The sequence below is a fragment of the Ceratotherium simum genome, chromosome 2, assembly GCF_057802395.1.
Source record: "Ceratotherium simum simum isolate JZ-2026a chromosome 2, ASM5780239v1, whole genome shotgun sequence".
NCBI lineage: Eukaryota > Metazoa > Chordata > Mammalia > Perissodactyla > Rhinocerotidae > Ceratotherium > Ceratotherium simum.
In genome coordinates, this window is record NC_141901.1 from 15,630,310 (window position 1) to 15,655,695 (window position 25,386).

General features: G+C 51.6%; 1 protein-coding gene across 1 annotated transcript in view; it reads left to right on the forward strand.

Moving 5' to 3' along the window:
* The window catches only part of LHX4 (LIM homeobox 4), a 44,141-nt gene that overhangs the window by 1,605 nt on the left and 17,150 nt on the right, over positions 1 to 25,386 (forward strand). The window contains exon 2 of the mRNA XM_004424974.2: positions 15,705 to 15,876. Coding sequence (XP_004425031.1) covers positions 15,705 to 15,876 — 172 coding nt within the window. The remainder of the gene's footprint in view (positions 1 to 15,704; positions 15,877 to 25,386) is intronic.

A 25,386-nucleotide genomic window follows, 5' to 3' on the forward strand; every position in this document is an offset into this window, starting at 1 on the left:
GTGTCTGTAGAAGGCGTTGGGGGTTCACTGCCCCCCTTACTGCCTCCACCCCACCACAGGCAGGGAGGGAGTGGGCTCTCAGCCCCTGCACAAACAAAAACACAAACCCTGCCACAGGGGCTCCCAGTCCTTAAGCTGATTGTAGCTCTGAGCGAGTGAGAGGAGTGTGTGAGTGGGCCGAAGGCATGTGCGACTCGAGTCCTTGTTACCCAGTGCTTTAATAGTTGTGGTCCTTAGGTGGCCTGTCTGTTAGGGCTGCAGCTAAGGACAGTGGGCTCTGCTCTGACCGCCTTTGCTGGGATGCCTGACACACTCTCTCAGATTGTCACTTTGTTTCTCTTACTCAGAGACAACTTTGATTTCGACGTCAGGAACTTGATTTCCTAAAATGCCTAGAACTCGCCTTCAGAACTACAGTTCACCAGGGCTCCGAATCTGAGTTCCTACTGTGGAAAACTTAATGAGGTAGAGAAGGGGACTCTCTTCCCTGGGCGGCCCAGGGAGGCAAGGCCGAACCAGGAGCAAGTGGTCTGTCCTTCCTTTTGTCTCGTCCTGGTTCTGTGGCCTCGGTTGGAGGAGGCATCAGCCAAAATTGAGGGACCCAATCCCTGAAGACTCCAGGATCCAGCTTTGTTTTCCTTTTGGGATGTGTGTGGAGTGCACTCGCCCCCTTGCAGCTGATGTGGGCCCTGGCTATTAAGCTGTGGTGCTGGGAACTGGGCAGAGGTGGGGTGTGCTTCCCTCACATACACTTGCACGACCATTTTCTTTGTGGGACATGGGGCCCAGTGGCCTAAGAACTCCATGTGGGGGTGGGGATGAGGGACAGCCCTTGGGCCTCTGGGAGCAAGAAGGGTAATCCCAGGCCTGCCGGGGTTTAAACCTGGGTGGGGGGACAACAGAAAGGCTCTCCCACCGGGGTCCCTCCAATCACCAACGGGAAGGTTGGGGTCGTTCCTCCCCACCCCATACACATGTTCTGCTTCTTCACTCTGAGCCACCACACATAGAGCACTTGGGGGCGCAGATCTAGGGATCCGCTAACCTTGGTGCTTCTGGTGCCCTGGCCTCTAGGGGCATTTTAGGAGTTTGAATCCAGTTTGTTCCAGCGGCAGAATATTCTTTTGCTTATTTGGGGATGGGTGAGGGCCATTCCCTTCAGCAAAACGTCACCAAGTAATGTAATAATTTCTCTATCTTGGCAGCCCTCTTCCTCACACTCTGTCCCCAGCCTCCTGCCACTGCTCGCTCCTGGGCAGACTCGTCCTTAGTGCGGTCACCCTCCTCCTACGGCCTGATGGGTCCCGCGTCGGGCTCGGACTTATCAGGGCAAGCTAGAGGTCTGATCGGTTAAGGGGCGTCAGCCTAGGGCAAGAAGCTCGGGAAGAATCGGGCGAGAGGAGGCTGGGAGCGAGCCTGAGAGCAACGTAGGGCAGAGAAGTAGAGCTCCACCCCCTTCTTCTGGGACCGTTCAGCTGGGCAGCCCCGCTCCCGCCTCGGGGCAGTGTTTTCTAAGGAAGTCAAACGCCCGGCTCCTTGCTCTGGGCTGCAGGAGCGCTGTTTGCAGGACGCGGCACCCTCGGGGTCATGTCCAGCACCGGCCGAGGGCCCCTTTGAAAGAGTTCGGTGTTTTTTTCGGGTCGGGTGGATAGGTTCAGAAAGGGACCTCTTCCTAAGCTAGTGGGTCCTGGCTACTTGGCCTATGATGTAGGGTTGCGGATCTTTCTCGTTTCGGACACCATCTGCCTCTGCCGGGTCGACCTCTCCGCCTCCCTCGGGGCTGTGGGAACGCTAAAGTTCGAGTCCGCAGGGCGCCCGACCCCGGGCAGCGTGGGTGCGGCGAGCGCCTCCTGAGCTTCCTCCAAAGCCCTCTCCTCCCCGAATTCAGCAATCCTCTCCCACCCTCCCCCCTGCATCTGGGTCCTGCTGGCCCTCTTGCCTGTCAAGACGACTCGGAACAGTGTGGGACATTTAGGGAGGTGGGCATGTTAGCTGCCCTTTGCCTTCGGTTTTGGCCCATCTCCCACATAGTCTCCCGGGGCACCGAGGGAAAGGACGAGGACGCCAGCGGCCCCTGGAATTGCTGGCTGGAGAGCCGGCTGACCCGGGCGGGAGGAAGGAGCGACCCGCCCGCTCCAGGCAGCGGGTAGTGAATGGGGAGCAGGCCTGGGGCGTCTCTTGTTCCTTCCTTGTCTTCTAAAATATCTACTTCTTAGCTCTTGCAAACCCCGACGCTGTGGGAAATGGGCATTTGATTGCGTATTTGGTAGGATCTGGGTGAAGGACATCTCTGGGACGCCCCATTATCCTTTCTTCCCTTCCTGGGGCTCCTGGGGGGGGTGCATGGGGTAAACTTGCCAGCACCGGTCGCGTCAGAATCCTCACCCCCGACGTTATCCTCCTCTCGCAGGCCGTTTCTTCCGGGGTGGAATGGACTCGTTTCCCGGGCCCGGAGCTCTCTCCAACTCTGGAGCAGCGATTCCTCCTTCTTTCCATTCCTGCCTCTCCTCGTGGTGCTGGAAAAAAGTGTGAACACACACACACACACACACACACACAGACGGGTATTGAGATTCTGTCAGATTCCGATCCAGAAATTCAAACAGCAGCCCCCGACACCACAAACGTCCTTCCCCGCTCATAAAAATACTGTCAGGCGCGAGCCAACTTTTAAAGGTCAGACTGGCTGTCCCCGCCGGCAGATTCGGGCCTGGCGGGTCGGGGATTCAGATTCTCCGCCCGCGAGGATCCCGCTCCAGCCTCGGGCCAGAGCTGCGCACCACCCAGAGGGGAATTTGGAGAAACCCAGGTGACCGCGGCAGCGCCTCACTTGGAGCGGCGGGTGACCGAGGGCGCCCGAGGGGCTAGCGGGCTCCGGCCTCCTCCGTTCTTCTGCCTCGATCAGAGAGGGCAGTGAGGACGGAGAGGAGCCCTCCTGGGAAGCCGCAGTCCCAGGGCATTCAGGGCGCCGAATTAACGGTTTAACCAGGACGGAGGAGCAAGCAGGTGGGGCGAGTGAGGGGCGACGGTCTGCATCAAGTGGTCCCCAGTGTCCAGGGGAGATGGAAAGTCGGGACTGAGAAGAGGAAGCAGGACCTAACTTGAGTTGTTTCCTCGCTTGGTCGCGGTCCCGGCTGGCGAAAACCAGACCCAGACGGGGCTGGGCGCGACCGGCTCTACGGGTCTCGGAGCGCGACCTGCGTGACCTCGCCGCGACCGGGGCCGAGCTTCTCCACCCCGCGGGCAGCGCCGGCCTGGGTGGCCCGGGGAATTGACAATGAATTCCTTCAACAAGCGTTTGCTGCGCACCTGCGGGGGGCGCATGGTGCTGAGCGCTCGCTCGACGCGCGCCCTGGGTTTTTGAGGTCTTGCCAGTGAAGGCAGGTGCGGACAGGGCGGCCCTTAGGGGAGAGCCAGCTTTGCGCGTACCGCGTCCCGAAGCCCGGGGTAGAGGTCGTAGTTGCGAAGGGGGCAAGAGAGGGACGCCCTCTGTGTCCACAGCGCACAGCCTGCAGCATTCCTGCGCCTCGGCCCTTTCCACCCCATCCACCTTTGCCGCCTTATTCTCCTGAACGCTACTGAGCGAGCTGGGATTGGCCAAGCCTGGGACCCGTTTCCTGCCCCTTTGGAGGGGTGGCAGAGGCTTTTTCCGCGGGGAAAGGCGCGGTAGGCGCGAGCGCGGACAGCGCGCCCCGCAAGGGGAGGCCGGGCTGAAACTTCTCTTTCTCCTCATACCCATCTCGCCCCAAGCTTTTGCAAAGACAAAACTAAACCCCAAGGCCTGCGGCACGAGTCTTTCCGTGACTTTTTAACCCTTGCAAAGCGGTTCTCCCATTTTGGGAGCGGATCCTCCTGCACAGAGCCTGGAGGCAGCCAGCGGGTCCGCGCGCGCTGCTCGAGTTCGAGCCTCCGCTCCCGGCCCTGCTCCCCGGGCTTAGCGAATCTGGACGAGCGCGCAAAACGTGGCGGGCTTGGGAGACGAGGTCTCTACCTGGGCAGCCGATGAAATATGTTAAATTCGACCTGGGGAGGGAGTTGATGGCACTGTGCCCCCGGGAAGGCGAAATGGCGCGGGCCGCAGTTTGCGCCCGCAGTGCACAGGAAGCCGCGGCTGGCCCGGGACCGAGGCGCTCAGAGGTTGGCTTCTTCTAGGATGGGACATTTTTTTTTTTAACCTTTTTTTTAGAGGGCAGGGCGAATGTCTTCTAAAGGAATCTGAGAGTGAAACAAATCAGGAAGGAGAGGAATTACTAGCAAAGCCAGGGCAGGATAAAACCCGGAGCGGCAGGAAGTTGAAGGAAGGAAGAGCAGAGCTGGGTGTACCTCCCTCCCGACTCGCCAAAAACAAAGCGAGGTTAAGGCAAGAATGTAGGCTGAATGCTCTGGGGATTAGAGCAACGCGAGTCCTCAAGACGTCTTAGAGACTGCCTACACGACTGCATTTTTAAAAATCGAGTCCTTTGAGAGATGAGGTGGGGGTCGAGGGAGGCGGGCAACTAGCAAAGCAATTTCTTTCCGTTGAGTAAACAAAACACGGCCACAGGGGCGTCTTGTATTTTGAACAGTGACCTGATGACCCCGCTGACCAGGTGTAGGCAGCCTCAAGTCCTAAATATTTCCATTGTCCTAACTTCCCATTCACCTCTGATTTTAGTGCCCTTTCACTCTGTGCTACAGTCAATTAGTGAGTACTTAGCCCCGCATTAGCAGACAGAACCTGGAGAGACACCCGTGCTGGGAGGCGGGTGGAGGAAGGGGAGGGAGGGTAGCACCTGCTAGTCGCCCAGGGATGGAAAATTAGCGAACAAGGACTCCCCTTTCTCTCTATCACGTTGTTAGGAAATCTCCTTTGAGCCTCTTGTTTTGGTCAGGGATGGTGGATATTTGGTAGGTTTCTCTGGCTGGGAAACTAGTCTCCTCCAAATTGACGAGTTGTGGATGGTGGAGATTTGGTGGAGTTGGATGGAGGGACCTCCTGTCATTTCTTTCAATTAGGGAAATTTATGGGGATTAGAGCTGAGAAGCTCTGGACTGTATAGAGACTTGGAACCAGTTTAGCTGATGAGAGGAGGGAAGGAGTACTATTGTTATCACCTTGGGAAACCCAAGGTTGGAGAGGGACTGAAGCGGCAGATGCGTTACTGTATAGGGTTTGGGTTTGGAGATGGCGGGGGTGGGGAGTGCAGATTTAGTTTTGTAATGATTTTTTACCTTTTCTCCCTTCCTGGAGTGAGTGTTAACAATGCCCATAACACAGATGTGGGCAAATGGCATCTACTGCTTTTAGTAAAGTTCCATCTTGGCTTCAATGTCTGTCTTCCTTCTGTCTCTCTCTTCTCCCTTTCTCCCTCTCTGCTTCCCTCCCTTCCTCTGTCTCTTCCTTCATTCCTTTGTGTGGTCTTTGTGGGGAGGAACATGTGTTTGTGCGTGAATTCACTGCACAGGGGTTTCGTTGGGGGTGAGCAGTCAGCAAGCTGCAGGGTGGTGAGACCCCTCACTCTCTCTCTAGGAGCCTGGGGAGAAAAGGGCAGTTTCTGGGTCCAGGACACAAACCGCCCTGGAGCTGGGCTGTTGTTGTTTGTGGTAGGAAGAAATCAGCTAAAAATAGATGCTGCTGTGAGGTTTTACCTCTTTGAGGCCTCAATTTTATAGAGCCCTGATCAAAATGGAGCAGAAAGCAACCATTTTGAGGCACCGTTGGTGGGAGTGGGTGGACAGGTTGGGTATAATTGGCAAAATTGGAATTGATTCTCCCTTGGAAAGTGTACTTTGGGTTAACATTATTGGTGGCGGACTGGAAAATCGTCTCGGGAGGCAAGTCCTGAGTCCTGTTGTTATTTTGGTGGATTTCTTTTCAGATCTCTCTACCCTCTCCCCTGCGTCAGTCTGGGTCTAGCCACAGATGTTTTACTGCCGTATCTCACCCCCAAATGCCTTTAAAGTATAATTTGCTTTAATTATAATGTTAGAGGGTTAAAGGATTGGTTCTGGGAATAGCTTAATAGAGACAAAACTTGCAGCCAAATTAATTGAAAGTTTCTTCTTATGAGGGAGAGGTTGCCAAACATATGGAATATTGCTACAGAATGAGACATCAGAAAAATCCATTGTGAGGATTTAGCAATGATTAAATGTGAAAATGGAGTGGAAATAGAGAGGTGTCTCCAGCATTTCCATAGACTCTCATGGATTTGTTTAATGTGATTTTCTGTTTTATTTGCAATTACTGAGAATATTCGATATCCTACTGAAGATTACTGATTCTGTGTCAATATCTAATCTAGAAGATAACCCTATACCTACAAATACATATTTACATGGTGTATTTTATTTACTACAGGGACTCCTATTAAAATGTTATCCAAATTCAGCCTTAAAAGGGTAACATCGAAATTGTCTCCAGGATATTTTTGAATTTAATCTTTTATTGAAGAAGTTACTATTTTTGAGCTGTCTAAGCAGACAAAAGAACAAAGGAGATTTTGAAAGGGACCCCAAATCACCAAATGAAACAAATAGGACCTGGAGGGGAAGGACAATGTTACATTCATCATTTCTCATATAAGAAGGATTTTCTGACTTTTTTCTAGGTGTTAGTCATTTGTCAAGACAAACTAGAAAAAACTAGAAATTAGATAAGATGATATGACGTGTGTAGATTGATGTATTTTTAAAGTATATAAGCGAATATAATTATAATAGAGAAAATGATTTACCTTAAATGTAATGCCAGTTTTTTTAAATTAGACTTTCCCCAGTATTTTTGTGGCTGGCCCAGATCTCTGTGTTTAATGCTGTCATCGCCATCACAAAATACCACAAAGTTCAATGTGCCTTTTCTCCTTGTTTTAAAGAATTAATATGGGAATTTTGTGCTTCAGTTGTGTTGTTTATGAGCTTATTCTACTAGGTTATGGAGATTCTTTAAGAAATTTATAAAACCTTTTGGGAAATTATGTTATGGTCTCTTCAAGATACATTGGTTTAGAATAAGGAAAAATATAAAAAAGGAAGTTATAAAATGTTCAGTAAAAATGAATTGTTTTCAATAGGGAAATGGCAAATAAAGACCCAGGAGGGAAAAAAAACAGACACATTTAGTTGTGATTCGTCATGTAAAACTGTGTCCTGGGTCTCAGGCTTGCCCTGCATGTGGGCTGCGGAGATGAATTAGTCCTCAGTTCCTTCCGTCACAATTATTAAGGTGACTTAAAGGGGGAGTTGTGACCAGAAGACAGGATTTTATTGGCAGTGGTGACTTTGAATTGGAAAGTTTTAGTTTTGAAATATGTATTCAGCAATAGGACTTTTAACTAATTTAATTTTAATTTAACTATACCTCTATTATAATTCTTGGACTTGGATATTCCAGAACTTAGGCATGAGTTTAGGCAGACATGGGGCCATACTTGGTATGTCCTGTGGCCTTACATTGATACACTTTAGAATTAATCATTCCCAGACTGAATCCATAAGCCCCTACTGAGAGTATTTCCCCAGCCTGCCTTTTCAAAACCAAATTCCTTCTTACTCACTCGGGGAACCTTAGGTAATGGAGCAGCCATGTCTGCCACTGGCTGTTGTTTTCTCCCCCCTACATGTGGGGAAGAAATGGAGAATTCCAAGAAAAACATTTGCATAATATTTCAATTAAGTATATGTTTCCTTAAAGCCCCATTTGGCTTCTCCTTTCAGTTTGTAGTCAGTAAAGACACTTAGCAAATAAATAAAATTATGTATTTTCGGAAACATGCATTGGCCGAATGTCATTTAAGACAGAGCTCAGAAAACTACTTCCTCCTGGAGTGAAGTCACCAGCAAAAGGATTTGGGGGGGAAACCACCAGATAGAGGTGGCCTTAGGGGCACTGTTGGAAACCTTGGTCTTCAGTCAGCCCCAGCATCTGTCCCAGAGAAAAAGAAGGTTCTAGTTCCCATTTGGCCCCCAACTGTGTACCCTAAGGGAAGTCTTTTTAAATGTAGAGGTTCACTTTTCACAGGGTCTCTGGGAAGAGTAAGTGAACTTGCAGATTTGCAAGTACTTGACAAAGTTCAGAGTGCGAGCAATCTTAAAGACCAGGATCACGGTTCCCATTGTGCACATGGAGCTGCCCTAAGCCAGCTGGAGTGCTCCTGGGGGTCCCGAGAGGCTGGCCAAGCCCACAGGGAGCTCTGGAAGCATCTCCCACGGATCCCAGCTCTGTAGCCTGAAAGAAGGAAAACTTTTTCTAGGGCATTAGGTGTCAAGTCAGATTATGAAACAAAAAAAGCAGATCTATTTGTCCAAAAGGCAGTTAAAAAGCAATGCGTCAAAGGACTCCAGGGTGGCACATCAAAGTCCAAATTTTACAAAATATTAATCTGGTCTCAGAGCGTGGCTAAATGAACATTATTCCTATCGGTACAAAATAACTTAAAAATTTTTTAATTTTAAAAAAAGATTTAAAAAATATTTAAAGGCTTAAAAATATTAAAGTATTCATCAGCATTATGATTCCAATGGAAATATTTGAAATTCTAATTCATTTCCCAGAAAGGTGCACTTTCTTAAGTACATTTTAGGAGTCATTGTCAAGTGTGTTGGTTCTAGTGTTGGTCTCTTTAGTGGAAAAAAATTTTTTTCTCGACTTGTTTGTTGATCTTCTGTGACCAAAGAGATAGAAAACACCATTTGTCAAAGAATTAAAATCGATCAAACAAACAAACACAAACCATCTGTGAAATGTTTCATGGTGGCCCCAGGTTCCTTGAGAGCAGTTTCTTGGAAATGAGAAAACGTGAGTGGGGAGTAAAAATGCTCAATACTTATTATATATCAACAGAGGGGTGTGGGCAATTTGGTCCACCACAAACCACATCAGACCTTTTGCTGTCCTCCATTTCCCAGCTTTCTGAAACTTCACTAATGGAGGAATTTGGGGATTTAAAATGGAATCCATTTTCTGATGGGCTCTTCTGAGATATAAGCCCTGTGTGCCCCCACTGTGGTACTCCAGGTGATTTGAGGCTGGGCATCACGTTGGGGGGTTTATAAGCTTCCTTGATGAAGTCCATTATGGCTACAGGCAAAGGGTTTTTAGCCATTTCTTATCAAATAAGAAATAGTCACTTTTCCATTGGGCATTTAGGTGTCTCCAAGAAAAATTCTAGAAGCCTCAAATGTTAATTTGAACACAATCCACTCTTCCCTGAATATATTACAGCAAAAGTGAAGTGAGGTCAAGCAGTTGGTGGCCCCAACCCCTTGTTCTCACCATTCACAAGGAGGGAGGGGACCATGGTTTGGCAAATTTGCCCTCATTCTGTGGAGGAAAGAATCAGCCAGCTTTCTTTATTCCAAAAAGACTGAACCTTGTAATGTTTCATTATCTGCTGTTTATACTGAGATTGTGTCGATTAGAAAGGGATGTACGTCTTCCAGATGCTTTAGAACTAAGGGGATGGAGGAGAATTTTGAGTGTTTTGTGTGTATGGGGAGGGCGGTGAAGGAGGGGAAAATTATATTGGGAAATAATGAAGCATGAAATAATTTTGATACACTTTAAATATATAAATTCATCCTGTTGGTGACTGGCCATGAGAGAATGGAGAAGGGAGCTGGCCACTGAGCTTGGACAATGGTATCATGGGGCTAGGTGTTTTATATTCATTATCTGATGTGATCACACGGCAACCCCCAGAGACTGGTGTTATTATCTCCATTTTACAGATAAGAAAACTGAGGCTCAAAGAGGTTAAGCAATTTGTCTGAGATCACATACATGGTAGAATCAGGATCTGAACCCAGGTCTATCAGGCTCTGATCTGAGATTTATTGTAAACAATTTGGCAGACCTAAAGATTTGAAGATATAAACTCTAAACACAACTGAAAACTTTCAAATTCCCCCAAAAGTTTTCTGAAAAAGTGTTTGAATAAAATGTTTCTCCTTCCTCCTAGCTTTCTATTTCACTCACTGCCCACTTTCCCCACGGCTCCAGGGTTGCACAGCTCCCGCGTTCAGTGGGCTTTCTTTCCACAAGAGTTTGACTTCAGAAGAATTGGCTTTTTTTTTCCAGAATGGCGATGCCTCAGCCTGTGTATGAGGATGTGTGTGTGCACATATTTGTGTGTATGTGTGAGTGTGTGTAAGTATATGTGGCGTTTGTGTGTTTGTATACATATTAGTATTTGTATGTGTGTGTGTTAGATATGTATATCTGAGTATATGTGAATATGTGTATGTCTGTGTGTCTATCTGAATGTGGTATGTGTGGGTGCCTTTGTGTATGTCTCAGGGTGTATCTTTGTTTATTTGTGATTGTGTGTGTTTATGTATCTGTGTGTATTTGTAGGTGTGTCTGTGTTATGCGTGTTTTTGTGTATATTGTAAGTATGTCTGAATATGTGTGTATATCTGACTGCATGGATATGTGTCTTTGTGAGTCTGTGTGAGAGTGCATGGATAGCGAGTGTGTCTGTATGTGTACACACAGCTGCTCTCCCTGTGGGTTTAAGTCTGTGCCTTGAGCCATGTCACTCTGCAGGACACAGAAGACTCTGGTGGATGGGCCCTGCCGATGGGGAGTATGTTGTGCCGTGTGGTCCAGCATCTCTGCAGATTCCTTGGCTGTTCCAGCCACGTTGCTGTCTTTTCATGCCTGAGTTTACTCTCTGCAGAGCCCCAGCAGAGAGCATCACCACAGATCACTTGCCAGAACACTTAAGTGCAGATAAGATACAAATTTTCATTTTAAATGAAATGACTCCCCTCATTGAGAACTGAGTTTATAGATCAAATTCTGTCTCAGTGATTCCAAGACTCTGCTTAAATTCCAGTTTCTAAAGTGGAATTTCGTGATATCAAATGCTGCCTGAAATAAGTGGAGTTCACTAGGGATTTGGAAATCCTCTTGCTCCTTGGAAATTTTGGTTACAATTTTATTTCTAGTAGGAGACTTATATAACCTCTGTCCTGTTCAGGCTTTCCAAATTGTAAAAAAAAAAAAAAAAAAAAAAAATCATAATTTATTGTAGGTTAAAAAAATAAAGACTTGGTTGTTCTTTGAAAAATTTCTGGATAGCTTACATTTCACACTAATCTAAATAATCACAGAGAGCGCTGTCACCTGAAGTGTGGGATCTGCGTTCACAAGTCTCCACCCCCTCGCAGGCAGGGATGAATCTGAACTTGACAGATGCCATCAATAAGCTGGCACCTCACAGCTGGGTGGAGGGATCAGGGGTCAGGGGTTCCTGCCTCCAGCCCTCCCCTGAGCAGTAGGTGTCCGTCCCCTACAACGCGTGCATACTCTGCCTGAAGGATGTAAGTCTGTGCCCCAGACATTTCCATTTGCCCAATTTTTAGGGAGCACAGGAGGCCAGTGGCTCATCTACTCGCTCGTCACTGTACACGGAACAGCTCTGAGACTCTCTCTCCGCCTCCATCCCCCCTCCATAAAATGACAGGGGAGAGCCAGCCAGCCAGGTGAGGTGATGTCTCAGACCCCTCCAGCTCTCAGGTTAGGTTAGCCCACCTTAGGCACAGACTGTTGGTTCAAATCCTGATTCTCCCCTTGTGTTGTGGGACCTTGGGCACTCTGCTTGACCTCCCCGAGGCTCTATTTCCTCATCTGCAACGTGGGGATAATAATGCCTTTCTGACCAGGGTGTGTGGATTATTGAGGTAATATACATTCAGGACCTGGCCAGTCATAACAGGTTCTTGACGCCTGGTTTTACTATTCTTATTGGCATATTAGGGATCTCTTAAACCGTTTCTACACTATCATTGTTTTACAAAATGCTCTGTCTCTCTCTCTCTCTCTAAGTCTACGGTGGAATACAGTGGGGGAGGTTGTATTTTTTAACTTAAAAAGCACCCTTAGTATGTCCCTTACATTTTTGCCAAACCAGAGGTTTGGTGGCAAGACCTCTCTCTGAGAAGCCCTAGTTTGGGCAGCCCAGCCTGACCCCGGCGGGAAGCATCCCCTGCAAGCCGGAGGCTGAAATGGCTTGTCTGCTTTTAATGTTGATCCTTGACGTGATGCTGTCTCGGCTCCCCGCCCGCCCTTCCCTGCATACATTAGTCTTAATATATTCTCTCTTGAATACTCATCAGATTAAGGCTCCTGGTAGATACCTTGCTCGAAATAAATTTTATGGGCATACATCCTCGCCCGCACCCCCAAGCATTTGTGGCCGGGAGGAGAAATATAGCCCTATCCGTCCTCGAGGCAAGGCCAAACAACCATTGGGTGGGAATGGGCGGCCCTCTGGCCCCGAGGGAGCGGGGCGCGGGGAGGGAGCGGCTCCGCCGCCAGGGGCGCGCCCAGCGCGGGAGGACCGCTCTCGCCTGTTCTCCAAGGGTGCCTGTGCCTGCGCCGGGCCGGGACCGGCTCCTCGGAATGCAGCCGTTTGCTCACACAGAGACGCCCCCAGCGGGCCGTGTCACCGGCCGAGGGTCTGGGATGGGCACACGCGGCCCGTGGGGACAGGTGCCTGCGGCTCTGCACCTATGTGCCCGCAAACCACGTTCCTGAGCTGGAGGGCTTCTCGGTTAGGGCCCCCACCCCCACCCCCCGGCCAAATGATTCCGGGGCGATTGTCCCGACACCTCGCTCCTCAAGCCTCTCTCCTGCTCAGCAGCTGCCAGGGCTCCACGCGCAGAGGCGTGCAGGAGAAACCCGCACCCCCTTGCCCTTTATGACCCTCGTTACCTGAGCTGCCCCCCAATTTCCGTCTCCCCTGAGGCTGGGCTTGTCACACCACAGGAGCTCATGGTTATCCAGCCCCACCGCTCATAGTCTCACCTCTGCTTATCCGAACCTCTCAGCTCCTAGCCCCCTGCTCACGGATGGCCCCTGGAGAGAGGCAGGGGTGAGGTTGAGAGAGCCCCTACCTGGCGCAGACAGGCGTGCCTCCCAGCCCAACGCATGGTTGCTGTGTGATGTGCGTGCGTTCTTTTTTTTTTTTTTTAAAGATTTTATTTATTTTTTTGCCCCCAAAGCCCCAGTAGATAGTTGTATGTCGCAGCTGCACACCCTTCTAGTTGCTGTATGTGGGACTCGGCCTCAGGATGGACAGAGAAGTGGTGCCTCGATGCGCACCCGGGATCCGAACCCAGGCCGCCAGCATAGCAGCGCGCGCACTTAACCACCAAGCCACAGGGCCGGCCCTGTGCGTGCGTTCTGAGCCTCCATGGGAGGGTCATGCCATCTATGCAGGGATTCTTGCCACGGTTCTAGGAGATCAAGACCATGAACGTGGGTCCCTAACTTTCTTTTCCCTCAGCCACAGCAGCACCACATCTAACTTCTGGTTACCAGTTATCTTACCTCCTAATAATAGGAAACCCTTATTGAGCACCTATTGTATACCAGGGCCTGTCTCACATGTATTGATTCCTTTACTCTTCACAACAATCCTCAGGTACTATTGTCATCATCACTCCCCTTTTCAGGTGAGAAAACTGAGGCAGAGAGAGGCAAAGTAATTTGTTCAGGGTTAAAAAGCAGAGCTAAGATTCAAATCCAGGCAGTCTGGCTCCAGCATCCATGGCCGTACCCTGTGTCCTACCCAGACCTTCTTATTCAATGGAAACTCCTGTAGCCATTGCTTGCTTAGCACTTTGCTGGAACTCCTTGGAAGTACGTATTGGTTGAACACTTTCTTTGTCAAGGAGGAAAACTTTTGAGGTAGGAAAACATCCCATATGCACTGAGGCAGGTAGCGAGTATCCAGGCCCACACATATCTACCTCAGTGTGACTCCTGGTAGTTTTCATGGAGCATTTTGGTCTGAGAATGGGGTCAAAGGGCAAGGTGTCTAGTGGGTCTGACTTTCAGGCAAATGTTGGTGGTTCCGGAGGCCGTGAAGGGAACAGGCTGGGTTTGGGGTTTAATTGGGTCCAAGATTGACACTTATGTGTACTGGGCTAGTGATGACCTTTAGTGAATGTCCAAATAGCCTGTCTATAAGTTTTAGATACAAATGACTTAATACTTGAGAAAGGTTTCTCTCTCTCTAGGTTCAGATGTGTTCAAATGTTTTCCTCAGTGTTTTGAGGCTAATTCCTCTATGTTCACACTTAAATTATGTCACAACCAACAAACATGATATGAATCAAGAAACACATCTGATTCGTGAGAGATTTGGTTTTACTACTTTCGTTGACATTTTGGAGTGTGTGGGAGAAATGAGTGAAGAACTGTTTCAAGGTGAGCTTCCTAGAGGGGATTTCATCAATGATTTACTCAGTGATAAACATCTGTGGTTCCCCTGTGTGTCAGGCACTATACTCGGCAGTGAGGACACACAGCGGGGAAAGAAACACTGTTCCTGCCCCCTTGAGGGTCCCACCTTCTCATGGGAAAGGCAGTGTGCACACAAAGAATTCGCAAAAGTGCTGTTTATAGCAGAGGGGAGAAACCCTGGGGTTGCCAGCCTCATGACCTGCTATATCAGGAGGCTACATAGGAGGCCAAATGCCTACACTTCTATGTTTTTGTTCTTAGTATTTGTTACCTTCTCTTTTTGGGGGAAAAAGTATAAGGAAAAATGGCTAGAGATGTTAGCACTATTTATTCATCCAACCACAGAAGCCTGACCGTTCTGTAGATTTTGAAACAACTTAAGTGACTCAAAACTATCAACCCCCAGCAATCTCTTGGTAAAGATGGGATGGCAGAGAAACAGAACTTGGATAGGAAGTCACCAGGGACAGGAACAGAGCGGGCAGTGGTTAGGGGTCAATTGCAGACAACAGAATCCACTCTCACTACGTAAGTGGAAAGTGATCAATTACCAAGTATTAGGTGGCTTTCAACTCGGTGGAGCAAGCTCTGGGCCGAGCTTCCGGGAATCACCCCCAGCCCCCAGAGTTTCCTTGCCTCTGCTGTGATTGACAAGGGCATCACCACCACAGACCCTCATAGGTTCCGCCATGCTCCACACCAGCACCGTGGGAGCCTGGCCCTCAGCTGTGCCTCCACGTAACTCAGTTCTGAATTCAGGTCTCTCCTAAGTGCAGCTGGTTGGCAGACTCTAAATCGCATTCAGAATCCGAGCTGCAAGGGAGTCTGGAAAAGAGGCTTTCCCGTCTGCAGTACAGGAAGGCACGTTAGGAGGGGAAGTTGATCGAGCCGGTCCTTGGTGTCTGTTGCAGTTCATTAAAATACTCTCATTAGATTCTCTCAAAATACTGAGATTCCCCCTCCAGGAACACCCGCAGACGTGGACCTCGGTCACTGCCTGCCCCTCACACGAATCATTTGCTTTTAGGGTAGATGGCCTCTGAGCTCGTGCCTAGACAGGGCTCACTTTGCTGATGTTTTTAGCACAGATTCCACCCACTAGTGAAAATGTCATGGAAACAGGTGAATGCTGTTGGGCTTTTCTGGCCGCTTGGCTGTGGGATTGCAGCTGGCATAAATGGGGTTAGCTAATGCTGCTAGCCCGTGGTGCTCTTAGAAACAGGCAACCCACCTGGGCCAAAACCACCCAAAGCCAGGCCAGCAAAGCATGGATTGGATTTTAGCCCTCACCTGCCCTCTTGATGAGGCACCTTTGTGCAGTGTACAACCTGCACAACCATATGTGGCAGCCTGGGGGTTTGGGTTTTGTCCTATCCCACCATGGGCAGAATGGGAAGGCATCCACACAGGGCCTGGTTTTACTGGCAGTGCTGTATGGAAGGCTCATGCTGCATCTCTCCCCTGTCCACAGAGATCCCCCAGTGTGCTGGCTGCAACCAGCATATCCTGGACAAGTTCATCCTGAAGGTCCTGGACAGACACTGGCACAGCTCCTGCCTCAAGTGTGCAGACTGCCAGATGCAGCTGGCTGACAGGTGCTTCTCCAGGGCCGGGAGCGTCTACTGCAAGGAGGACTTCTTCAAGTAAGTCAGAACTGGGGGCGCAGCCTCCCTCTGCCTCTCGCCATGCAGTGGTGGTGGTAGGAAGCTTGTGGTGAGGTGGGGTGAGAAGGGCGGGGGGTCCGTCCTGGGGTGGGGGGTGAATCCTCGTGCTGAGAGGCTGTTCCTCATTGAGGTCCCCCTTCTGATCGCCAGCCCCATCACTGCCTGAGGCCCAGGGTCTCGGCCTCTCTTGAGCCCTGCAAGGGGCAGGGGTGGGGAGCTGGTGGAGGGCATGAGCCGGACTTCTCCAGGGCGGCTGGCAAAAGATCCCTGCAAACCCTAAAAGGAGATGCTCTTCTGTCTTGGTGAGTTGGTGCCTCAGGGCGCTTGGCTGTGTCATTCCCGAGGCTTTCGGAGTGGATGCTTTGAGGTTCCCCTAATGTAGAGGAATCTCTGTGGCTATGTTTCTCTAGGCTGCTTCAAGAGCCTCAGAGGCTCAGAAGAGTTGCTTCTGGTAGAGGTCTAGCGAGGCTCAGTCAGTGTCATCGCTTTTAATGGAAACATGACGCAGAGGCAGTTTCGCATGATGGTTAAGAGTCCAGACTCTGACTGGATTTGAACTCATTTATTAGCTGTGTGCTCTTGGGCAAGTCACTTAACTTCTCTGCCTCAGTTTACTTATCCATAAAATGGGGCTGATACTAATAGTTCCTACCTCAGAGGGCTGTGATTGTCTTTGACTGAGTCAGTATGTGTCAAGTCCTTAGGACAGTGCCTGGCACTTGAGTGTTAGCTCTTAAGACTGACCTGGATTTTTCATTCTGGGATTGGGTCCATCAGAAAAAATCCTGTTGGAGCTTTGGGTCAGGGTGAGGGGACCTTCTGGAATTTATTTTCCATGGCATTTAGTCTGGGACTTCTCTCCCAGAATATTACCCAAGGCACTTAGGCTGGTGCCTCAGCCGACGCGGACCAGCTGGCAACAGCAAAGCCAAGAACAGGAGGTGAGGGTCGTCCGCCAGTGACACGGAGCCAGTGTGGGTGGTCCATGGGGGTGCACGGAGGTGGGTGGGACTGCCAGGGAGCCTTGCCAAGGCCTGGAAACATTTGGCACAAATGAGCAAGCCCCAGCGAGATGGCGGGCATCCTTCAGAGGTTGTGTATTCTGGAGAGAGGGAGGAGAAGCGGGGAGAAATAGCAGGCGTGGATACAGAACACGATTTCTCCCAAATCCTCCCCAAGGTTTAACTGCAGGGAATAAGTGATTTGAATTTCTGTGGGTTCTCCAATTTCTCTAGTCCAACATAAGTTGAAAAGCACCTGAAAGTGAGCTTGGGAACCACTTGTGTTCAGAGGGCAGCACTCATGGTCACCATCACACTTCGGTCAAATGTGCACTGCTCTCTCCTTGTGTGTGCGCATGTGCATGCACGCATGTGGGTGTGTGTGTGTGCATGTCTGTGCATGTGTGCTACCTGAGGGCAGGGGCGGGAGCTAACACAGGCACACCCAACAAATCCTTGAGGGGTCCAGTCGCGGGACTGGCCTTTGGCCCTTCCTCTAGGCCCTTCCGTATTCTGCTCCCTTCTCCCAGTCTTCCTTCTGCTTTCCCCACTCTGACCCTCACCTTCTTTCCTTTATTCCGGCATTTCTGCACTTCTGTCCCCACCACCAGATCCTTTCGCAGTGGCAACAAGAGTTTGCCTCTACCTTCCTAGGTGCCCTAGCCAAGCACCACGGCAGCTCTTATGGGCCCCTGGATGGGGTGAATTTCAGTGTGTGTGTGTGTGTGCGCATGCACACACACGTGCACTGTGTACCTGTGCGTACGTGTGAATGTGAACCTGTGTGTGAGGAGGGCAGGAGGAAGCACGTGGGCGGGCCTGGCCTTGGGAGTAGGGTGAGCTGCCCTGCTTCCAGGGTCAGTGTACCATCCTCCAGTCTGTCCCTGTACCTTTGGAAAGCCTTGGTGAGCTCCAGGGGTGAGGCAGGAGGCCACATTGCCTTCTTGCCCATCTAGGGACAGGTGGGTGCTGAGATGTCCCTGGGTCAGACCTCTGGCTGGTCCAGCCTGTGGGGTGCAGGCCGAGCCCATTAGGGCTGCAGACGTAGGGCTCTGTCACCAGAGAAGCTCCTTTGAGCCCTGGCATTTCCCTGGGCCCTGTCTGGTGTTTGGACCTTGACTGACTGGCTCCGGGTTTGGGAAAGGGAGGGGCAGCACCTCTGGTGTAGGTCTGGGTTTGGGAGAAGTAGTGATACAGAAAGAGGGTCGCTCTGGACCCAAGAGGGCCTGGAGTGCAGGCTGGGGAGGGATTACTACAGGCCTACAAGCCATAAGTCCAAGATGAGAAATAACAACGACGGTTACTCAGGCTGGTGCCCCCACGCCCTGCCTCCATGGCCTCCCCACGCCACGGCCCTCATTTGGATCCTTCCAGGACCTTGCTCAGCAGTAACTCCTGACTGGTCCCCCACCTGCTCCAGCCCACATGCCTCCCCACTAGGCCAGCGTCCTACCTCACAGCTCAAGTCCTGACCCTCTCCCTCCAGCTCCTTCAGCAGGTTCCCCTCTGCCTACAGAACATGCCAGATGCATTAGCTCCATCAGAGCCTCTGCCCTGGGCCCAGCCTCCCTTCCAGTCCTAGCTCACTGCTTTCCTCGGGTACCCGACACCCCCCAGCAGAATGAGCCCTTTCCCAGACATGCTCTGCATTTTCCCACCTCCACACCCTGGCCCAGGCGATTTCATTGTCCGGGGGTGATGTCCACCCTCTCAAGGTCTCCCCATCCTTCCACAGCTGTGAGTCCGTGGCCGTCCTCTCCCTCCTCTCTCCCAGGGGACTCAGCCTGAGCTGCCTTGCTCTGCTCATTCCTCATGCACCTGTTTGGTCTTCCTTGTTGGCTTGAGGAAAGGCTTGCTAGTTTTTCGTTTTTCTCTTCCCGGCCTTCACACCTGGCCAGGAGCCTTGCCCATAGGCCGTTGCTGGGTTTGATGCAGCAAAGACTAAATTACATAGTGAATTTATGGCGCGCCTTGGTGACCAGTTTCTTCTGTACCTCACACGATGTCCTGCGAGTCCCGGGGGCCCAGGCTGCCTGGGAAATGCACAGCCCGTTATTCAGCCACAGTTATTCTCCTTATCCCATGGGACTGCTCTGCTTCATAGAATGACCCCTTCTCAGTGTGGCGCCTTTTGTAAAGCAGGGGAGCCAGCCACAGATTCAGTGCTGGATCCAGGTCATTAACTCTATGATGGGAGTGCGGTGTGGAGAGAAATTAAAGCTGAAGTGAGTCTCCCCATTGCCAGTGGCGGGTGCACCGGACATGAAGACCGGGCAGCTCTGAAGCTCCAGGGAGGACACTTGGATTTCCAGGCGGTCAGGCCCCACCCAGCTGTTTGGGACTCCGGCTGTTCGGTGCAGGAAGACACAGCTGCAGGCACAGTTTCGTAGAGCAGTCACAGTTCTAGGTGAGGACGAGGAGGGAGGGAGTTGTCCAGGGTCAGAGTGGCTTCACCTCCCATCCCCAGGGGTCGTGGGACCCGTTGCCCACCGGGGGCTCAGGCTGTGATATGGCCCAGAACCGAGCGGTCTGCTCCTCATTACAGCTCATTAAACGTCACCAGGCACCTGCTCTCAGATGGCACGCCGGGGCACATGTGCAGTGGGGCGCTGTGAGTAGAGAGAACATGAGGCGGGGCAGGAAGGGGCAGGGCAGTCCCTGGAACCCCGGGTCCCCCCTCGTCTCACCCTGAGCTGCAGGAGTTTCCTGTGGCGGCCTTGTGAGAGGACCAGCAGGCGCCATGCTCTTGAACTCACCCTTCACACCTCGGAACGTTCTCAGCCGTGGGATTTGGAAGATACCTGGTCAGAGCCAGGAAGGATCCCTTCTCTGTGCTCCTTGAGCAAAATAAAAAGGAAAAGCACAGTCCTTTTGTGACACCTGCCCCATAGCCCTGCTCAGAGGCAGAGGGCGGGATTCATTGACCTCACTCATCAGGACTGGGGTTCTGAATTCCAGGATCAATATTTTAAATCTCTGCCCATAACAAGGGGCAGAGCCACTGCTTTGCACAACTCCACGGGGCATCCTTTATTCTGTGTGAGGTTTTGCAAATCAAGACCGTAATGTGAAGAGTGCCCCACTGGCAGTATGTACTACCTCAGAAGTGGCAGGAACACCCAGGGAAAGCCGGAGGTCACCCTGCCACCTGCCTTCAGCCTGTGAGACACGGTAATACTGGTGCCTGGCAGCAGAGGGCGATGTTGGTGTGTGCACAGACAAAGAAAGAAGTATTGTGGAGGGTTGTACTCTGTGGTTGTTGCATTTTCTTTCAGGGCTATTGAACTCTCTGTCTTGCTCAGTAGCATTGGCTAACTTTTGCTGTTTTTGCCTCTTGGGTCCTTGGCTCCCCTTTCTCCAAAGGAAATACAATTTTGAGGCCTGAGAGGAGAGGCCCTGAGTTGATTAATGCAGCGTGGGTCCAAGGCTATGACAATCTGAATCACAAGTTGAGGAGCCAACAACTCCTTGCATTGCATTTGCTAACAAAGTCCTTTCTGGACTGTGTGTCCAGCACGCCGCAGGTCCCCTATCTCTTTGCACAGGGACTGGGGCCTGGGGAGAACAGGGGTCTGGGAGTAGAGCTTCTGAGTCCCCTCCTCATCACTGGGTCGTGGGACAAGCCCAGCCACTCCCTTACTCTGAAGCTTGGTGAAGACAGGCCGGGTTCTCTGCTCCAGGAGCTGGTTCAAGTGCTGGCTCTGTCAGCACCGCCTGGGTGCCCTTAGGCAAGGTCCTTAACATCTCTGAGCTCCAGTGTCCTCATCAGGGAAAATGGGAATGCTAATGGTGCCTGCTTTAGAAGACCTGGCACAAGGGAGCATTTCCCAAAAGGGAGTTATTTTATGAGCAGAGTGGTTTAGTGAACCCAGAAGGAGCTTGGTTGAATCCCTGTCCTGTCTTTTACTAGCTGGTTGTCAGCAAACAAGTGACCAGGCCTTTTTGAACCTCCTTCCCTTATCTGTTAAAAGGTGCTCATTCTGACCCACAGAGTTGCTATAAAATGGGAAGATAATGTGTAAACTGTGTCCAGCACAATGCTAGGGACTTTATCAATATCTTTGGGGTTCTGGCTCAGACCGTGGCCACATGACCTGCAGCCCTGAGGGCCAGCTGTCAGGGCTCTCCCTCGGGTGGGGCCTGCGCTGGCTTCTGCTGGAAGTCCCACCCCTGACCCCCACCCGGCTCTGAGACCTTCCTGTTGAGATGACCTTTAACAGCCTAGAACTCCTCAGATGGAGGTGGGGGTAGCCTGGCAGAGTGAGGAGGGCACACGGTAGTGGGCTGGGGATAAACCATAGGATAAAGATGCCATGTTGATTTACATGAAGATCTGGGAAACATACCAGCGATTATTATAATATGAAAACAAACATAGCTATAGAATCAAAGAGAGGGCAACATTCATACACATTTTTAAGGTAAAGCACAGCCTTCCAGAACATTCCAGGTTTGTCGGGAGCTTCAAGCTGCACCTGTGGCCCCCAGGGGTATGTGATCCCACCTGCCTGGCAGAGGGAGTGCTGTGGGGAAGAGTTGGAGGTGTTCTGAGGGAGACTGCCACTCCAGGGTGCTCCTGTCTAAAACGTCATCTTCTCTGGGGGAGTCCCCAGCCCCTGAGGCCCGCACCCTGCCTGGCCGGCGGAGATGGGCACTGCCGGGGACCAGGAGAGAGGGCGGCTGTGTCACTTGTCAGTGGGGAGACGAGGCCAGGCTTCTCCCGGCCGACGCCCCCTCCCCCACCAGTCAATCTTCAGCAAGCAGCACTGTTGCCAAGGGCAGGTGAGCAGTGTCCTTGGAGCCCCGGCTGCTGATTTATCCCTGCAGTTCAGAGCAGCCTGTTTCAGCTCCGGCTCGCTCCATGCTTGGCCGAGCCACAGGGTGGTTTCGCTGGTTCGGGCCAGGTCTTCACTAGTGCCCTTGGCCCCATCACTCCCGTGACCAGGGCCTCCATCCCTCAGCTGGGCAGATGCCCACAGGATACCTGGTCACAGAGGGAGAGGCCCCGTTCATGTCTCTGCGAGGTGGACTTCTCAGAGGGAGCGGGCGCTGGGTTTGAACCCAGGCTCAGTATGAATCTGGGCATCAGACCTCCCTGAGCCTCACTCTCCCATCTCTAAAAGAGATGGGAATAAAAATATCCACTTTTCTGAGTTACTCCAAGGATTGAGTGAGACGAAGGAAGTGCTTAGTAGTTATCATCATTAGTAGCTATTCTTATGAAGGTCATGACGTGTATCTATGTAGGGAGGAGAGACAAGGAGAGGAGGGGCCTGGGGGCAGAGGCTACAAAAGGCCTTGGGCTGGACAGCAGTCCTGGGGTGAGGAGGTGGGGCCTGTGTCCAGCGGCAACAGCAGGTGGGAAGGTTGGAACATCTGTCCACCCCTGGGTATGGGGGGGTGTGAGGAGCATCATGAGTTTCCCCACAGGATGCCATCCTTCCCTGTGGGGTCAGAGGCCTGCGGCAGCACCTGCAGCCCTCGGCCTTCGCTTCCCGGAGCGGGGGTTCCAGTTCTGGCAGGAGGCCCAGCCTGTGCTCCTGTGGCCGCCTCTAGCCAGCCTGTATGCTGTTGCTCCAGGAAGAGGCCCCTTCAGTTCTGGGGTTGGTTGTGGGTCCAATGTGGGGCCCTGTTCTCGCCGAGCCACTTGTTATTTCTGATAACTACACACCTGCTGGGCCACACACACAATCTAGCAAAATGTGGTCAAGGAACTCACAGCAGGAGGGTCTCTTTGACGTGTGACTTTCCATAATTTCTGAATAGTTTATAGTCTAATTCCCTCGCTAAGCAAATTAAACCTTTTAAGGTAACGATCAGATGGTCCAGATAGTGGCTGTGCATGTGGACATTTGTAAGATTCAAACACACTGGTGGGACCAGGCCCACAGTCATTTGCGGAGGCCTGTAATCAAGGCAGAAGCAATTACTTAGCCGCGCGGCTCCCCCTGGGACCCCAGGCCGTACATCAGGCGGTGATGAGTCGGTGGCTGATCTGTCTGCCCGCCCCGCCCCGAGCACGGCCGCTGTCTGCCCACCTCCCCCGGCCCAGCCTGGGGGCGGAGGCCGCCTGACATCTGAGGAACCTGCATCTCAGAGACTTTTCTGGGCTGAATCTATGGGGAATCTGTTTGGAACCAAATGGTTGCAAATCAGCTTGGGAGTCAGATGGCATCTGGGCTGTGGAAACATGGTCCCCGAGCAAAGAGGGACCTGGGTGACGTGCGAGTGGAGGTGGGGCCGCTTCTTTACCCCGAGACCAACACCCCCGCCGGCAGCGGCAGCCCCCTGCTCTTAATCTGAGGCTCCACCTCCCTCTCTCTCCTTCCCCTCCTGCCCCCTTGGTGCTATTCAGGTACCAAGTCACGGCTCCCACCTCCAGAATGCCCTCTCTTTCCCTTCCCGCTCGCTCGTCTGTCCGCTCTCAGGTCCCTGTCACCACGTCTCTGCACCGCTGGAAGCTTTTCCCATCAGCTGCCCTCCCACCTCATTTCTCCTCCCCAGTCTGCCTTCCTGCCCTGAAACTCCCGAGCCAGCACTCTGGGGCCCCCATCCAGCTCCACCTCATTTCCTGCCCATTCTCTGGCCGAGGTCACGTGGGGGTCCCGCTAGAGCCAGTCTCTGGCTTGTCGCTCTGGGGATCTGTCTGTGCTCCTGGAAGCCCCACTTGAGAAGAAGCGGCAGACCAGAGTGGGGCTCTGTGACAGGCGTTATGGGGGAGCACAGTGGGTTAGCCGGGATGTGGTGTGAGGGGTCCGTGCTGCTGCCTGTCACAGCGCCTGCCACACCACCGTTGAGAATGAGTCCTGAGGTCTTGAGGGACTCAAAATCAGCAAGCAATCTGCAGATGCCGCAGGAGGGCCACGAGCATCCCTTACACGGGGGTTCTGAAAGAGTGGTCCAGGCAGTAGCTGCACCGGGATCATCCGTGGGGGGCTTGTTAACAGTGTGGATTCTGGGCCCAGAATCAGGAGTCAGGGAGGGCTTTTCTGCTTTTAAGCGAACATCCCAGGCAGCTCTTCTGTGCAGGGTAATTTGCTAAGAGCTGAGCTAACACCTTGGCAGAGAAGAATTAGCCTGGAGGAAGGAGGGCAGATTAGGTGCCTGGGGGGAAGGAGTGGGAAGGAGGGAGAGAGTTGTTGGCACAGGTGGTCGACTGCTCCCAGCCTGTCTCCACCTGTGAAAAGGGACTAATAATGCCTACGTATAAGGGCCGTTGTGTGGTTTCAACGAGATAGCTCACGTGAAATTGCCTGGTGCATTCTACATGCTTGATGAGTGTTTACAAAAATTAAAGGAAGTGGGCTGGACTCTTGCAGAAGAGGGTCGGATCCTCCATGTCCCACTGCCTCTTGGGAAGCAACTCTACCCCCAGCAGGGAAGGAGACAAGCATGGCTGAAGGACGCGGAGCATTGGGTTCTATCCCGTTCTCTGCCATTAACTGAGCTGTGTGATCTTGGGCAAGTCACTATCCCTCTCTGGACCCCAGTTTCCTTCTGTGTTAAATGAGGGGATTGGACTGGTTCTAAAGCTTTTCCAGTAGCATTCATCTCAAAATAATATTGAATGCTCATTAAAAAGAAAAACATTATATTAAAGATCCCAAATAAAAAGCAGAGCCCTGTGGGGCAGTTCTGGTGAGCCTGGGAGGTGTATGTGTGAGTGTGTGCATGGTGGGGTGCTGTGTCCCCACTCCCCGAGGCTCTCACATTCTCTGGTGTCAGGCTTCTCCAAATATGGCCCCTGTCTGTGTCTGGAGGAGGCTGACCACTCCTGGGAAGAACTTTATGTGCCCATGACATGGCTGTGCTGGTGATATATGTTGGAAATATTGGTACATACAGTAACAGTAAATATCAGCAACTTACCTGTCAAGTGTGGTGATAGAGAAAAGAAATACATGTAGGGAAGTGTCAGCTGGGAAAAAAATATACGGCCTGCAGTAAATCACCGCCAAGCAATTAAAGCATAAAATTAAGTTATGCAGTATTTTGTTTCCTCGGGACGGTGCACCGTGTGGTGGCAGCTCCCACACATGGGAGGCTGGCGTGGGCCTGGGCCGACCTCTGCTGACTGCCTTCCAATGGCCAAGAATAAGGATGAGCGCCGGTTCAAATCCCAGCTCCACCGTTTATGGCTGTGAGGCCTTTGGCAGGTTACCTACCCTCTCTGAACTTGTTTGCTCGTCTGTGAATGGGGGACGTGTATTAATGCATACCACAGGCGTTGGTCATTCGTTATTTATTCACTAAACACACATCCTGAGCCAGACACATATATCCAGGCTCCAGGCCCTGGATTCAGCAGTGAGCAAAACAGATACAGGTCCTGCTGTCATGGAGCTCACCTTCTAGGGAGGGAGAAAGACAGTAAACAAACGAGAAACGCGCAGCACATGCATTGGAGATGAGTGCTTCGGAGCGGGGGCGAGGAAGTGCTGGGGGGAAGTGGTGAAGGAATGCCCCCTGGAGAAGGCGGGCAGGGGAG